The sequence below is a fragment of the Telopea speciosissima genome, chromosome 6 (assembly GCF_018873765.1).
Source record: "Telopea speciosissima isolate NSW1024214 ecotype Mountain lineage chromosome 6, Tspe_v1, whole genome shotgun sequence".
Taxonomy (NCBI): Eukaryota; Viridiplantae; Streptophyta; class Magnoliopsida; order Proteales; family Proteaceae; genus Telopea; species Telopea speciosissima.
The window spans coordinates 50411712-50425686 of record NC_057921.1 but is presented as its reverse complement, the minus strand read 5'-3'; the positions used below and the strand labels follow the sequence as shown (position 1 = coordinate 50425686).

The 13975-nt window shown below is 40.6% G+C and overlaps 2 protein-coding genes across 2 annotated transcripts; both read left to right on the top strand.

The window, feature by feature from the left end:
• Positions 1-8949: 8949 nt before the first annotated feature.
• On the top strand, positions 8950-9929 carry LOC122665891 (zinc-finger homeodomain protein 11-like). The gene is made up of 2 exons (XM_043862022.1): positions 8950-9252; positions 9921-9929. The coding sequence occupies exons 1-2, from the start codon at positions 8950-8952 to the stop codon at positions 9927-9929; spliced, it is 312 nt and encodes a 103-aa protein (XP_043717957.1).
• A 790-nt stretch (positions 9930-10719) lies between these two features.
• LOC122665890 (zinc-finger homeodomain protein 5-like) lies at positions 10720-11280 on the top strand. The gene has a single exon (XM_043862021.1). It carries the CDS (start codon positions 10720-10722, stop codon positions 11278-11280), a length of 561 nt encoding a protein of 186 aa, XP_043717956.1.
• The last annotated feature ends 2695 nt before the right edge of the window (positions 11281-13975 follow it).

The window sequence follows — 13975 nt, the reverse complement described above, 5'->3', positions numbered from 1 at the left end:
GTGAGTTTTTATTCCATTTATATTAAATGTGAGGTATTAGATATGGATCGTCTAATAATTCTAATTAAACAAAAACTTTTAGCTCACAGTAATGACAAATAAGATTCTAAACTAAGCAGCAATTATTCTTGTTAACTGGTAACTAGTAAGTGCCTAATGTAATGGGCTAAAAAGTTATCACTAGTTAAGAAAATCCCTTTAAGTCAAGCCCATAATCAAAATGTACCAAACAGTTGCTAGCTCGGTTGGTTGGAGGCATTGCCAGTTGAGCGCATGCCCCCCAGGAGGTGAAGGGATCGATTCTTCTGGATTGCATATTGTGTCAAAAGGCACCCCTCTTCCCCCTCCCCCACCCAGCGTAGATTGTTGACTTGTCTTAGCCTTCCCCCCTGAGCTTGTAGTTGGCCTGTGGGCCATTGAGTAGGATAGACCCAAAAAAAATATATATATATATATATAGATTGGATTATGATTTTCTCGATTGTAAAAGCTCTAGAGCTTCTTCTCCATTTTCTTATTAGTTGTTCCAAACAATAAGTACAAGTCTTGGTTCTTGTTTCAATGTGTTGATATTTGTTTTGAGGAGCTTTGATGCTATTTTCAAGGAAAGACTCAAGAGGAGAAGAACTTAGCCAAATACAATTTGAAAATGAATGCCACATCATCAATCACTAAGAAGTTCAAGAGGCATTGTAGAGATTCTCCACTAGTAAGGCTTTAATTGATCTTGGGCTAGATTTTTGGAGTTGGTTGGGACCGGCCATGTATGGGTTGGTTCTTGGTTCTGACTAAGCTCCAGGCTTTGTGGACTTGATGGGCTTGGGCCTTCATCACAAGTAAACAATCAAGAATAGAGAAAAGATTGCTCCAAGGACTTTGAATTAAAGACCAAATTGTAACATGCAAAGAAAAGAAAAATCAAAGAACAAATGATAGAGACGAAATAAGAAATCAAGAGTTTCTATTAATCTCAATGTTCGTATACACAGAGGACATACCACTGATACAGGAAATCAAAAGAAGAACTTGATAGAGAGAAGATGATCGCGATGGTTGGGAAGAAGATTACACTATGAAAAGGAAAAATGCAGTGAAAAATAAAAGATAATTTAAACTTGTGAGGATGGAACCTCCATGATACTTGTGAGGATGGAACCTCCATGATACTTGTGAGGATGGCACCTCTTCCTCTTCTGTGAGTCTAACTTTTATACTTGTGAGGATGGAACCTCCATGAGGTGTTCCTTAACTGCAACATCTTTGACGGTTGTAGAACCGTCTGAGTATCATGTCCTCCTAAAGTGGCTTCCAATTTGGAGGTGGTGTTAGTCGTGGGCGCTTCATGGTTACAACCGTTTTGGCCCTCCATGTCTTCTCCACGTGAGGAGTTTGCCTTGCTGACTGATCCTCTGTGACTTAAAACTAATCGGTCTTTCATTACCGGTCGGTCGATAATTTTAGGGTATAAATAATGCCCCTTGCAACTTCTAAGGATAATGCTCATAAAGTCCTTATGAAGTTGCAACACTTCTCTAGACCGTTGGTCAAGTTTTTTTTTATTATACTATGCGATTGGTCTTCGGAATCCTTTCCCTCCTTGTAGATATCATATCCTCTTTTGAAAACATCTGGAACGACGTTTGAGTTGACAATTGCAGAGGCGGGTAATGTGAGCATTAATGTTACCTGCCTACCTTCCCCCTATTTTGGCGGCCCGATTTTCTAGGAATCGAATCAACTAAAAAACTCTCAAAAACATTACTAAATAAGAAAATCAGGTTACTGTAAAAGACTATCTCTTCTGTTCTAGTGCCTTTCTTGAGCTTTTCCAATGCATTCATCCTTCTTTCACTCTTTCTTCCTTGTTCTGAACAAATGGCTGAGGGCTTTTCGTACCCTTTTCGAGCGTCTGCCACGAGGGCCGAGATGAACTCCGCCCCTGCTTCTTTCGACGTTCCGATTTACGCAATGCCTTCGGTGACCCCCTCTCCTCCTGCTGAAACCCATCTTCTTTCTTACTTTGATCTGTTGAAAAGATAGAAAGGCCTCCCTCCTGACGGTCATGCTCAATATGAAATTTTTATCCCATCTCATTCTCATTTTGATTAGCACTCGGGCTTATATGGCTACTAAGACTTTCTTACGTTTGACAAATACCCTGACTGAAGATCAGCTTGTTGATCTTGCAACCTTTGTACTTTCCTCCCTTTACTGAGGTTGTAATGAGCTGGTTAGATCAGACTTATCATTAGGGGGAGGTCCCTTCTGGCTCTTACAAGTCTGGCTACATGCTTACTTTCCTGAGCTCGGACCACCCCTCTCATCTAACTATTTCTCAATAGCCATTTATAAATTCTTAAGTGAGGCGCTCTCCAAGCTTCTAGACAAATACTTTTTCTTTTTCCGTATTTTTCCTTTTGCACGTGCCCCAGAGTTGTTTACTCCTTTTTACTTGAGTGATAGTTTTCTGGAAATGATCTTTTCTGCTTCTCAAACTCTTCATTTGATCGAGCATTGTGGGCTCGATTTCTGATTGCTCACGATCTCCATTATGGAATTACCGTTGAGCGCTTGGGGAATAATATGTGTGGCGTTGAACCCTACAATCCATAATTCTGCATTTGTCAGTTTGATCTTGGTCAAGCCGTCCCTAGCTTTCTAGAACTCACATTAGTGGACGGTCTTCCCAGTCGGGATGTATTCTTTAATTAAGAAAAATTCCATGTGGTTGATTATGCCAAACTGGTAGGCCTGATTCACTTTAGGTATCAAGACTTTCATGTCGAGCCATGGTTCACCGTCGAGTTTGCAACGTGGTGATCGGCTTATTATTCACAGGTCCAAGTGCGGCCTGCGACTCCTTCAGTGGCTGTTTTGGTCTCGTCCTTCGAACTAACCAAGTTTGGCACCACAAGCCATGGTGTCTTAGCTACCACTCTCGAAGAATGTTGAAGGTAAGTAACTAACTTGGCCTTTTATTCCTCTCCTTTTATTGTGTCTAACATGTTCATGTTACATCGTCTGCTCCTAATTCTCCTCCTGCGAAAATGGCCAAAATTTACACCATTACTTCACGAGAAGGGTTTCAAAGGGTATAGAGTTCAAGAATGATACGTTCAAGGATACTCGCACTAGACTAGCAAGTGGCAATCATTGATCAGGCTACGACATCGTCTCTAAGCCTCCCCCATCAAGTTTCTCCTTGTCCTAAGAATGTTGCGCAAGTAGAGAAATCGGGTAATCTTTTAAGCTAATGCTCTTTCAAACAATTCACCTTGCACCTTTAATAAACCAGTTTCGAAGCAATAGTTCCATCAAGGTCCCAAGTTTCTGGTGAAATGGCGCCCTCTTATGGTGAGACGTTGGCCAGTGTACCCGTGAGAGCCCCGTCGCCAGGAAAACATGAAGACCCTATGCCTCTCAGTGGAGACTGTTGGCAAGAAAAATCGCAACAACTCACACACAGGGGAATATGCACGTGGTGCAAATAGCGTAGGCGTGCCAAAACCTTTGCGCAGGTTCAAACGAGGCTGGTACGACCTGTCTTAGCTTCCAACCAGGATGAAACGGCCTGTTCCAACTAATGAACCAGCCTGTTCTAACTTCCGACCAGGACGAAACAACCTGTTCTAAATGACTAAATGACCTGTTCTAACTTCCAGCCAGACCGAAATGGCCTATTCTAAGAGACCAGAAATGGCCTGTTCTAACTTCTAACCAGGATGAAAAGGGGATCCTTCCGTGCCTGAGTAGCTCTAAGGTCTTTTGGTTAAAAGAAAATCGCGATGGACAAAGCAAAGGAAGAAGATTGAAAATCAAATTACTTACTTGTAGTCTATATCCAATTGGAGTCAATACAACTTGTGAAATCCGACATTGATGAGGTTTACAACTTGGTGTTTACACTACAACTATTATACAATCAAACCACATAATCTCCCAAAGATGGATTTGATGAAGCTTCCACAACTCTGCCAGCCATGGATTGATGGAGCTTGCAACTTGATGTTAATGGTCATCTTTTGAAACACGGGCCAAAAAATAAGATTGCTAGAGTTATTCTCCAAGCACCTCCCAAAAATGGTTTTGATGAAGCTTCCACAACTTTGCCAGCCACAGACTGATGTAGCTTGCAACTTGATGATGATGGTTGTCTTCTGAAACACAGGTCAAAAGACATGATTGCTAGAGTTATTCTCCAAGCAAGACCTACATGAATGCCCCTTGAAACACAAGCCAATGAGGCATTGGTGGCTGGAAGCCAACTCCAGCAAAAATTACAGGGAAAGATGAAAGACTACATCTTGAAAGAAAAAAAAAGGAAAAGATAAAATAAAGATAAAGACTCTTGTCTAGAGTGTGTTGTTGATCCGGTGGGTGTCTTTTCTTTTGCTTGGCTTTTATCTTATATATAAGACATTTACTTGGTAACTCCCATAACCAACACTTCCACCTCCTTCCTTGTATTGGGGCCATTTTCATTCCAAAGTGCTAATCTCCTGCGCCATGTGGGGTTTGTAACCTCCCACCATCTATAGTCATGGCGGGTCCCACCTTTCCACTTTGTTATTCAAATTTAAAAGGGTAACTCTTTGATGGCAGTGTGCAATGCACGATCTTATGGCACGTATAACCCCGTTTCTCTCGGTCCCATATTTCCCAGCCTCGATCAGCGCTTGCCATGTGTCCTATTAGGCCTGTATTACTTCCAACCACCAGTAGCCATGGTGGGGCCCACCTCACACTGTGTTCTCACGTCTCTTGGGCGATTTCCCTCTTCTTCCAGTATTCTCTGCCACGTGGTTCTGCCTCTGGGCTGATGAGATAGGATCGTGCCTAAGTGGGTCACATCCATACGACTTACAGCCTGGCCATCCATCTTGGATCCCCGGTCCGGCCTAATCTGGGCCGATGATTTTTAGTGGCAAACAGAGACTTGTCACCAAGGAGTCCCATCTCTAGTAATTATTCCTTTGGTGATGAAGAAGTCGACCAACTTCAAGGTTGAGTACTTTTGGACCTTTATTTTTCCCTTTGGTCATAGTTGGAAATCAATTTCTAACCATTATGTTGATATCCCCTTTTTTTCAGTCGGCTCCTACTCTGAACGAGATGATGGCCCTCCTGGATGACTTGACAGTAAAGGTCCTTACGCCTAAGTTGACTCTATCATTTTTTAAGTCTATTTTTTCTACTATAAAAAGGCTTTGGAGTTTCTACATTCGGTCGAGGGTATGTCAGCTCAAGAGTTCGTAAAGCAAAGAAAACTGACTAACTTGCAGGCAGCTCTTAGAACTATTGAGGTGTGTCCCGATGTTCCTTCGGTCTTCAAAACCCGTCTCATAAAGTTGAAAGAGGTGGTACCATTGATGATCGATAAACTTCCTACCATCCTCGAGAATCTACACCAGGCCACAGAAGCCATTGACCGAAAAAAACAACTTTTAGAGAAGGTGAAGAAGTTTAGATTAGTTATTGATGAATGTCATGAGATCGAGATTTTGTACGACGCACAGCTAGCCATCTTGGATGAAGAGATATAGAATTTAAAGGAGAAAAAATGGGTCATTGAATTGGCGAAAATGACCAATTCCATTGTGATGTCAGAGGCCTATAATAAAGCTTATCAAAGTGGAGCTGTTTTGCACAAAATGTTTCCTTTTTCTCCTGACTGGACGAACAAGATTAGGCGGGCCAAAGTGGAACTAGTCGAGATTGAGAGTACCTTGGAGAGAGCGTGGCTTTCCCTTCATCTTGAGTAAATATTTGATGATACTTTGACTTTAATGGTTCTCTTCTTTTCAAGTACTTGTTACGGTCTCAATGTTGACCATTTTTATTACTTGGTTACTTAAACTTTTTCAATTCAATTCAATTCTTTAGTCATAACACATGTCCTCAAATGAAAGCACCCTCGTAATAAACCACTGGTTGTCTCAAACTAATGTTTCCCACATCAAAAAACAAAAAATATACAGTTGCCCATAGGTCAATACAAACTCTAACCATTTGCCATCAGTTGGCAACAAGACGAACACGTGACTAGTTAGACCATGTTAACCTGGTGGGCAGGCTATGTCCGACCCATCAGAGGTCATTGCCTTTCGATTAGGTGAAAAACCTTTCACTTTATCGCCCACACCCTTCATGCGACGTGCTTGACCTTGATTGAGGCTCGCCTTAAGGGTTGTCCCTCAATCCGTCTTTTGCGTCGATCCTTTGGGAGGGTTTGGCTGATGGATCCTTGACACATCTGCCATGATCAAATTAGTAGGGAAGTTCTTCTCCTCGAAATCTTCTTTGTCTTCATCAGGTAGGGGCAAATGAATAGCTGCCTCTAGAGTGGCCGCATTAGGCTCATGCCCCTCGCTCAACACTTCAACCTCGACATGATTGCCCTATCATAATCTTCTTTAATAAACGCCGTTTTGACTCGCCCATCATCAAGCATGACGAAGCTATCCTTGGGTTCTCTTTCATCACTTATAACAATTTCTTTCCCTTTGTTCTAGTTCTGGGATTGGTTTCGCTCCATTCTCTTTGTTGCAGCGGCTGCCCCTACAGCTCGCTCGCCACGCATACGGTTTGTTGACCGAAATGATCCTGCATTCGGATTTAGATGGTTCACATGCTAAGCTTGATTTGGTGTCCCTAATATGCTCTCCCTCCCTTTCTCGCCCATAGATTGACTGGGAAGGGACACAACACAAGGAACAATGATTGGTGTCTCGTCATGAGGCTCAATTATAGATGGAGTTAACCCAATTTTAGCCTGAACGAGGGCCACCATTTGCTCCATTGATAATTTTGAGCCTCATTTGAGGCTGCTAATGCCGTCGTCAATTGGTACATGCCATGCATCATGGGTTGCTTTAGATTATGCATCATAGTAGCCACCTGTTTGGGACGAACATCCGCATAGGCACTAATCTGGGCTTGAGTTGTGACTCAATGTCTGGGTCTTGCGAGAAAGCCAGTCTTGCCCCCTTCTTTTTTTCTCGTTGGATGTCTTTCTTCACCATGATGCCTCAATTAGAGGGTCCCACTGAGTGTGCCAAAAATTGTTTGGCTAATTTTTCTGGTCGCTCAACCCGGCCTACCGTAAGATCGGTCTATCGTACAAATAGTAGTAATGGAGACCGTGGACATGCCAGAGTCTAGAAGACTTAATGTAGCAGAAGATTGCACTTCTGACTTCTATCAGGAGATGTGGATTCCCCTCTTGCCTCCATTGCTCTAAGGACTTTGAATTAAAGAACAAATTACAATATGCGAAGAAAAGGAAAATCACAAAACAAATGACAGAGATGAAATAAGAAATCAAGAGTTTCTATTGATCTCAATGTTGGTATCTACAGAGGATTGACCATTGATACGGGAAATCAAAAGAAGAACTCGACAGAGAGAAGATGACAGTGATGGTTAGGAAGAATATTACACTAAGAAAAGGAAAAATGCAGTGAAAAATAAAAGATAATTTAAATTGCAGGTTTGTTGATTGATCGAGCGACCTCTTCCTCTTCTGCAAGTCTGACTTTTATACTTGTGAGGATGGAACCTCTATGAGGTGTTCCTTAACTGCAACTTATTTCACAGTTGTAGAGCAGTTTGATTATCATGTCCTCCTGAAGTGGCTTCCACTTTGGAGGTGGTGTTAGTCGTGAGCAATTCATGATTACAACCATTTTGGCCCTCGATGTCTTTTCCACGTGAGGAGTTTGCCTTGCTGACCGATCCTCTGTGAATTAAAATCAATCGGTCTTTCATTACCGGTCGATTGATAATTTTAGGGTTTAAGCACTTATGTTCTTAGTCTGGATATGGAAATGCTTGTTATTGGGAGTATTGGAGTGGCTTCTGCTTTTTTGTCATGATTACTTTTGAAGATGCATGATTGGAATGGATGGGGAACTGAACGGAAGATGTGAATTATATTTGTTATGCTGTTTTTACTATGATAAATAACCATGGCTCTTCTTGAAGGGCAATGATGAAGTAAAAACATCAAGGGACATCCGATTTGATTCAGGAGCTTCTGGGATTTATAATTGGCTCACATTCTATTAGGCTTATTTGCTTGATGGAGAGCTAATGCCTTGCTGCAACGATAAGGTTGCTCCATTGTGACCAAGTAGTTACGAGTTTCTCACTTTACTGAATCTTTCCTCATTACGGGTTATGAATGTAAGATTTCATTGTGATTCAAGCCCCAAAAAAACAGATAATAACTCGATATTGAAAAACCAAAATAAACCGAAACTAAAATCGATGAAAAACTGAAGTTCCTTAACGTTTGGTTTTGGTCTCACTGATTCCTAGACGGAAACCGGACCGAATCGATCGTTTGACACCCCTAGGAATTAGGTAGGATTCTTAGGGTTTGGGAGTTGGATTTAGGGTTTGGTTTGGGTTTGGTCCTATTGGTTGGGCTCATCGGTGGTTTGCCGGTTTAGCCAGAACCGAGCCAAAACCGAATGATACCCTTAAAAATAAACTGAGCTCGGCCCGATAAGAGCTCAGTTCAGTTTGGATATGGCTCAATCGGGTTGGGATGGTTTGACCGATTCGGTTTAGGGTTTGACAGCCTTACAACCAGGCATTCTTATCAATCGCAAAAAATAAAAAATTTTCAATGAACATTAATTCTTATTTATTGATCAAACCTATTAGTCCGTCATTCTAACTATACAAGATGGTAATGTGCAATGTATATTTCAAAAAGAAAGCTCCATAGTCAAGCTACCTAAATAAGGCAAATGTAACCGGCAAACAATTTTAAAAAAGGAAAAAACAAATTAATTTCAACCTTCTTAGCTTTAACCTTCTGTCAGTAAAGCCAGAAGTAAATTAATTACTGCATCGCTAACTCCAAGGGCACACCAATATATAATGTGACTTAGAGAAGTTTCAGGATTCAGATCTAGGCTTTTAACTATAAGCAAATTAAGCATGGAGAACCCCAAACAAAAGTTTGTGTATGGTACCTGCATGAGAAATCACGCAGCAAAGCTTGGTGGCTTTGCCACCGATGGCTGCATAGAATTCGTCCCGACTGATGATGGCCCTCACTGTGTCGCATGTAGGTGCCACCTGAGCTTCCACAAGAAGATGGCTGTGGTGGGCAATACTGGTGGTGGTGGTGGCATGGGAGAGGGTAGCAATAGCATTGTGAAGGTTAACGCTGATGTGGTGGAAGTGAGTGACGACGAGGCGGAGAAGGAGGAGGAGAAGAAGTTGCAAGCACTCCTCCAGGTGGCAGAGCATCAACAACAACCACAACAACAACAACAACAACAGGAGCAAGAGCAAGAAGAAGAAGAAGAAGAAGTGGTGGTGGAGCAGATGGGTAGTACAAGGAGGAGGAGGAGAGGGAGGAGGTTTACGGATGAGCAGAGGAAATGGATGTTTTCATTTGCGAATAGTCTTGAGTGGAGGATGCGGAGAGAGAGATGGGATGAGACCAACCGATTCTGTGAGCAGATTGGGGTGCCTAGAAAGGCCTTTAGAGCCTGGCTCAACAACAACAAGCTCCAGTAATGTTGAACATGATTCTCCGTCATCGGTTGTTTTGCCAAGTGAACAACCATTTTAGAATGCTTTTGGGGAGCCAATAATTTGCCTTGTGGCGTATATAGCCCCCCCCCCTCTCTCTCTCTCTCTAAGTGTGTTTTGTTGGGTATCCTTGCCTGTGGGCCTAGTATTAGTTTTTTCCCCCCCTTTTAATATGTATTTATTTTAATAGATATGTGATTCCATGTATCACAATGCATAAAACAGTATATACATATAAACCAATAGACAGACACAAAGATATATTTTAGACATTTTATTACCGTTGGATTGCTAAACATATCGAATAATAATCGGTCGGATAGGGGGATTATCATATTCATATCCTATTAGTTTTTGGAATGATTCAGATCTCCTAAACGGATACGAACGCGGATCAAATACAGATTTTCGAATATCCGTTGACATCCTTAGTGTTTATGAAAAATTAATTGGGTCGGGTAATCTTACAGTAACTCTGCGAAAAATGGCAGGTGTAGGTTTGGGTCAATCAAGAATGGATTTTGGGCTCGGAGTAGAGGATCAGATGGGCCATTGCTGATCCCAATCTAAGTTTTCAAATAGAATCAAAGGAATGCATCAATATGCGAATTCACATCCAATAGGGAAAAGGAATGCTGCCTAGTCAGGTGCAGCCTACACCCACAACACTTCACCAAATCCCTAATCGACTCCCCTCACCTCCCCTCCATCTCCGGCTCATGCTCCCTTCCTCCTCCCCCTCCCCCTCCATGGGTTTACTAATTTATACATATTTATTGTATTAAAAATTAAAAAAATGACTCGCCTTGATTGGGTTTGACATGACCTAGTTACTAAGTTTTACTGAAGGACAAGTCGAGTGAAAAAACCTGGTTCTCCAACTATGTTTCAAAAAAGTAATGAAAAATATGTCCAAAAAGATTTTTTGAAAGATCTCATTAAAAGCTCCACAGTCAAGCTACCTAAATAAGGTAAATGTAACAGACAGATAATTATTAATAAATGCAAAATCATTAATTACAACCGTCCTAGCTTTAACTTCCTGTCACAAAAGGCAAAAGTAAATTAATTACAGCATCCTTAACGCCAAGGGCACACCAATATATAATGTGACTTAGAGAAGTTTCAGAATTCAGATTCAGGCTTTTAACACTACACAAGTTAAGAATGGAGAACTCCAATCAAAAGTTTGTGTATGGTAGCTGCATGAGAAATCACGCAGCAAAGCTTTGTGGCCATGCCACTGATGGTTGCCGAGAATTCGTCCCGGCTGGCGATGGTTCTCGCTGTGTCGCATGTGGGTGCCACATGAGCTTCCACATCAAGATGGCTGTGGTGGATAATGTTGGTGGTAGTGGTGGCAATGGAGAGAGTGGCAGCAACATTGTGAAGGTTAAAGCTGAGGTGATAGAAGTGAGTGATGACGAGGCGGAGAAGGAGAAGGAAAAGCAATTACTAGTGCTCCTTGAGGTGGCGGAGCAGCAACCACAACAACAACGGCAGCAACAACAAAATCATGGAGTGGTGGAGGAGCAGATGGGTAGTTCGAGGAGGAGGCCAAGGGCAAGGTTTACGGACGAGCAGAGGCAACAGATGTTTGCATATGCAAATAGACTTGGGTGGAGGATGCGGAGAGAGAGATGGGATGAGACTAATCGATTCTGTGAACAAATTGGGGTTTCTAGACAGGTCTTCAAAGCCTGGCTCAACAACAAGAAGCCCCAGTGATGGTGAACTACATGATTCTCAGTCAGTTACAGATAGTGCCTTACTTGTTTTGCCAAGTGGAGAATCGTTTCAGAACGTTTTTGAGGATCTAGTTATCTGCCATGTGATAGATATAGCCTAGTATCTCTCTCTCTTTTTTCTTTTTTTTTTTGCTATTAAAAAAAGAAGTGTGTGCTTTGTTAGGTGTCTCCGCCTGTAGGCGGCCTTATGCTAGGTTTTTGTTATCCCTTTTCTAATTCCTATTCTAAGGTATGATTTTCATTTCAATTTAATGAACTGATTTCTGTTTCGGAAATTGTTTAGTTTGACTTTTGCAACTTATTTCAGTAAGTGCACGGTATTTCATTAGTTAAAGGATCACTAATGAAATACCGCATTTAGGAGTCCATTTACTCTGAAATTTAGACAGAAATACAATTGTGATGCTGGGATCTTGGGTAGAAACAGGTGATATTTTAGTGGGTAAATTAACGTCTCAGATGGCGAAAGAATCATCGTATGCTCCTGATCGAAGACAAATTATTACGAGCCATACTTGGCATTCAAGTATCTACTTCCAAGGAAACTTGTCTAAATTGATGTGAGATGGATCAAGAAAAAGGGGGTTTCCAATTATAATCCAGAAACAATTCGTGTATATATTTCACAGAAACGTGAGATCAAAGTAGGTGATAAAGTAGCTGGAAGACATGGGAATAAGGGTATCATTTCCAAAATTTTACCTAGATAAGATATGTCTTATTTGCAAGATGCAAGGCCTATTGATTTGGTCTTCAACCCATTAGGAGTCCCTTCACAAATGAATGTAGGACAACCTTCACGAATGAATGTAGGACAAATATTTGAATGCTCGCTCAGGTTAGCAGGGGATCTTCTAGACAGACATTTTTGAATAACACCTTTTGATGAGAGATATGAAAAAGAGGCTTCGAGAAAACTAGTGTTTTTTGAATTATATGAAGCCAATAAGCAAACAACGAATCCATGGGTATTTGAACCCATGTATCCAAGAAAAAGCATAATATTTGATGGAAGAATGGAAATCCTTTTGAACAACCCGTTCTAATAGGAAAGTCCTATATCCATTCTTCCAAGCAAATAAAAGATTTTCTTAAAAAAGAGGGAGAATTTGAATCTTATCTTTTTCCGAAACCATTTCCTTTCATATTCATTCAATTGTTAGACTCAGGCAAATCGGATCTAGTAAAAAAAAATAAAAATTATAATATTTTTGTGTATAATCAAATGGAATAGAAATTCTAAAATAGCTAAGGTGTTTATTTCAATTTTGAATTTGAAATTGATTTCATTCTTGCTCCTTAATGAGTACATGACTAATTTGATGGGCAAAACAATAATTTTAAGTTAAAAGTAAAACTGACAGAACCTCTAAGAGATTGAAAAAGCAAAAGAATCAGATAGTTGCAAGGTGCTTTAACAGAGAGAATCTTTAAATAATTCACTTCCCCTTTGGGTTCATAAATACCCTCCTAGGTTTTGATATTTTCCATATGATCCTTTAAGATCCCACTTCCTTGGCTGCCAACCTTGTAGTAGAAAATTCCTGCTAGTAGTGTAGTAGCAAAATTGACTGTCAAATCAAACAATTTCTGAAATAGAAATCATCATCTGAAATTGAAATAGCATACCAAATCAGGCCTAAATTTCTCTCTATAAAAATTGTGGCAGGTGGAGGGATACTCTGGTAGGAGGGGAGACACAAATCAACAGTTGTGGGATTGATGAAAAATATTTCAGACACTTCATCCAAGATGATAATGTGTAATGCTACAGTAAGTGTTGTCCCACGCTTCCCATTCTGTGTAGATCAGGGTTTTAATTAGTAATTGATATTAGTCTACCTATATCGATCCGGATAGGTCTGGATCGGTTTTTACCCCTATTTTCTTTTAAAAAATTTATTATTTTTTAAATATTTTTACTTTATTTGTATCAATACATTAATACGGGATCAGCCAAGAATTGATCTCCACCGATAACGATATGAATCGATCAATCCAATACTGATTCCACAAACCATGGTGTGAATCCCACTTTATGCTGTCAATCACAAATTCACCACGGCATTTATCATTTTCCTTTAATAGAATCTGAAAACTCTTTGCTTATCAGCCACCGGATCATAGTCTATAATAGATTAATTGATTCAAGCTCAAGCCTACTAATAAGGATTTTTCAAAATCAAATGTTCAGAACAAACTTGGCCCATTAAAGTTGGATCTTTAGGGAGAGCTCCTTAAATCAGTTGGTAATTGTTGCAGTTGGCTGGACTCATAGGTCCAACAAGCAAGTTAACCCGGTTTGACCAGAAACATGTGCTTAAACAACTCTTATACATTTTCTGGTTAAACAAGAAAATTTTGCCAGACGTTATAATGGCTTGATTTTGGTTGACCAAGTTGGGAATCACAAGGGCAAACGGAATAGTGCCTAACCAAAAGCATTTATGAGAAATTAATTGGGTTGTGTAATCGTATAGTATTACTCAGGGAAAAATGGCAGGCTCAGATTTGGATCAATTACGAATGGATTTAGGCCTCGGACTAGGAGATCAGATGGGCCACGATCGATCCCAATCCAATTCCAAGTAACCTTGGCCAAATTTTCAAATACAATCGAAGGAATGCATCAATATGCAAATTCACATCCAATAGGGAAAAAGAATACTGTCTAG

Bases quoted from the DNA above. Each gene is read 5' to 3' on its own strand.
- LOC122665891 (XM_043862022.1), top strand. From the start codon at position 8,950: ATGGAGAACCCCAAACAAAAGTTTGTGTATGGTACCTGCATGAGAAAT.
- LOC122665890 (XM_043862021.1), top strand. From the start codon at position 10,720: ATGGAGAACTCCAATCAAAAGTTTGTGTATGGTAGCTGCATGAGAAAT.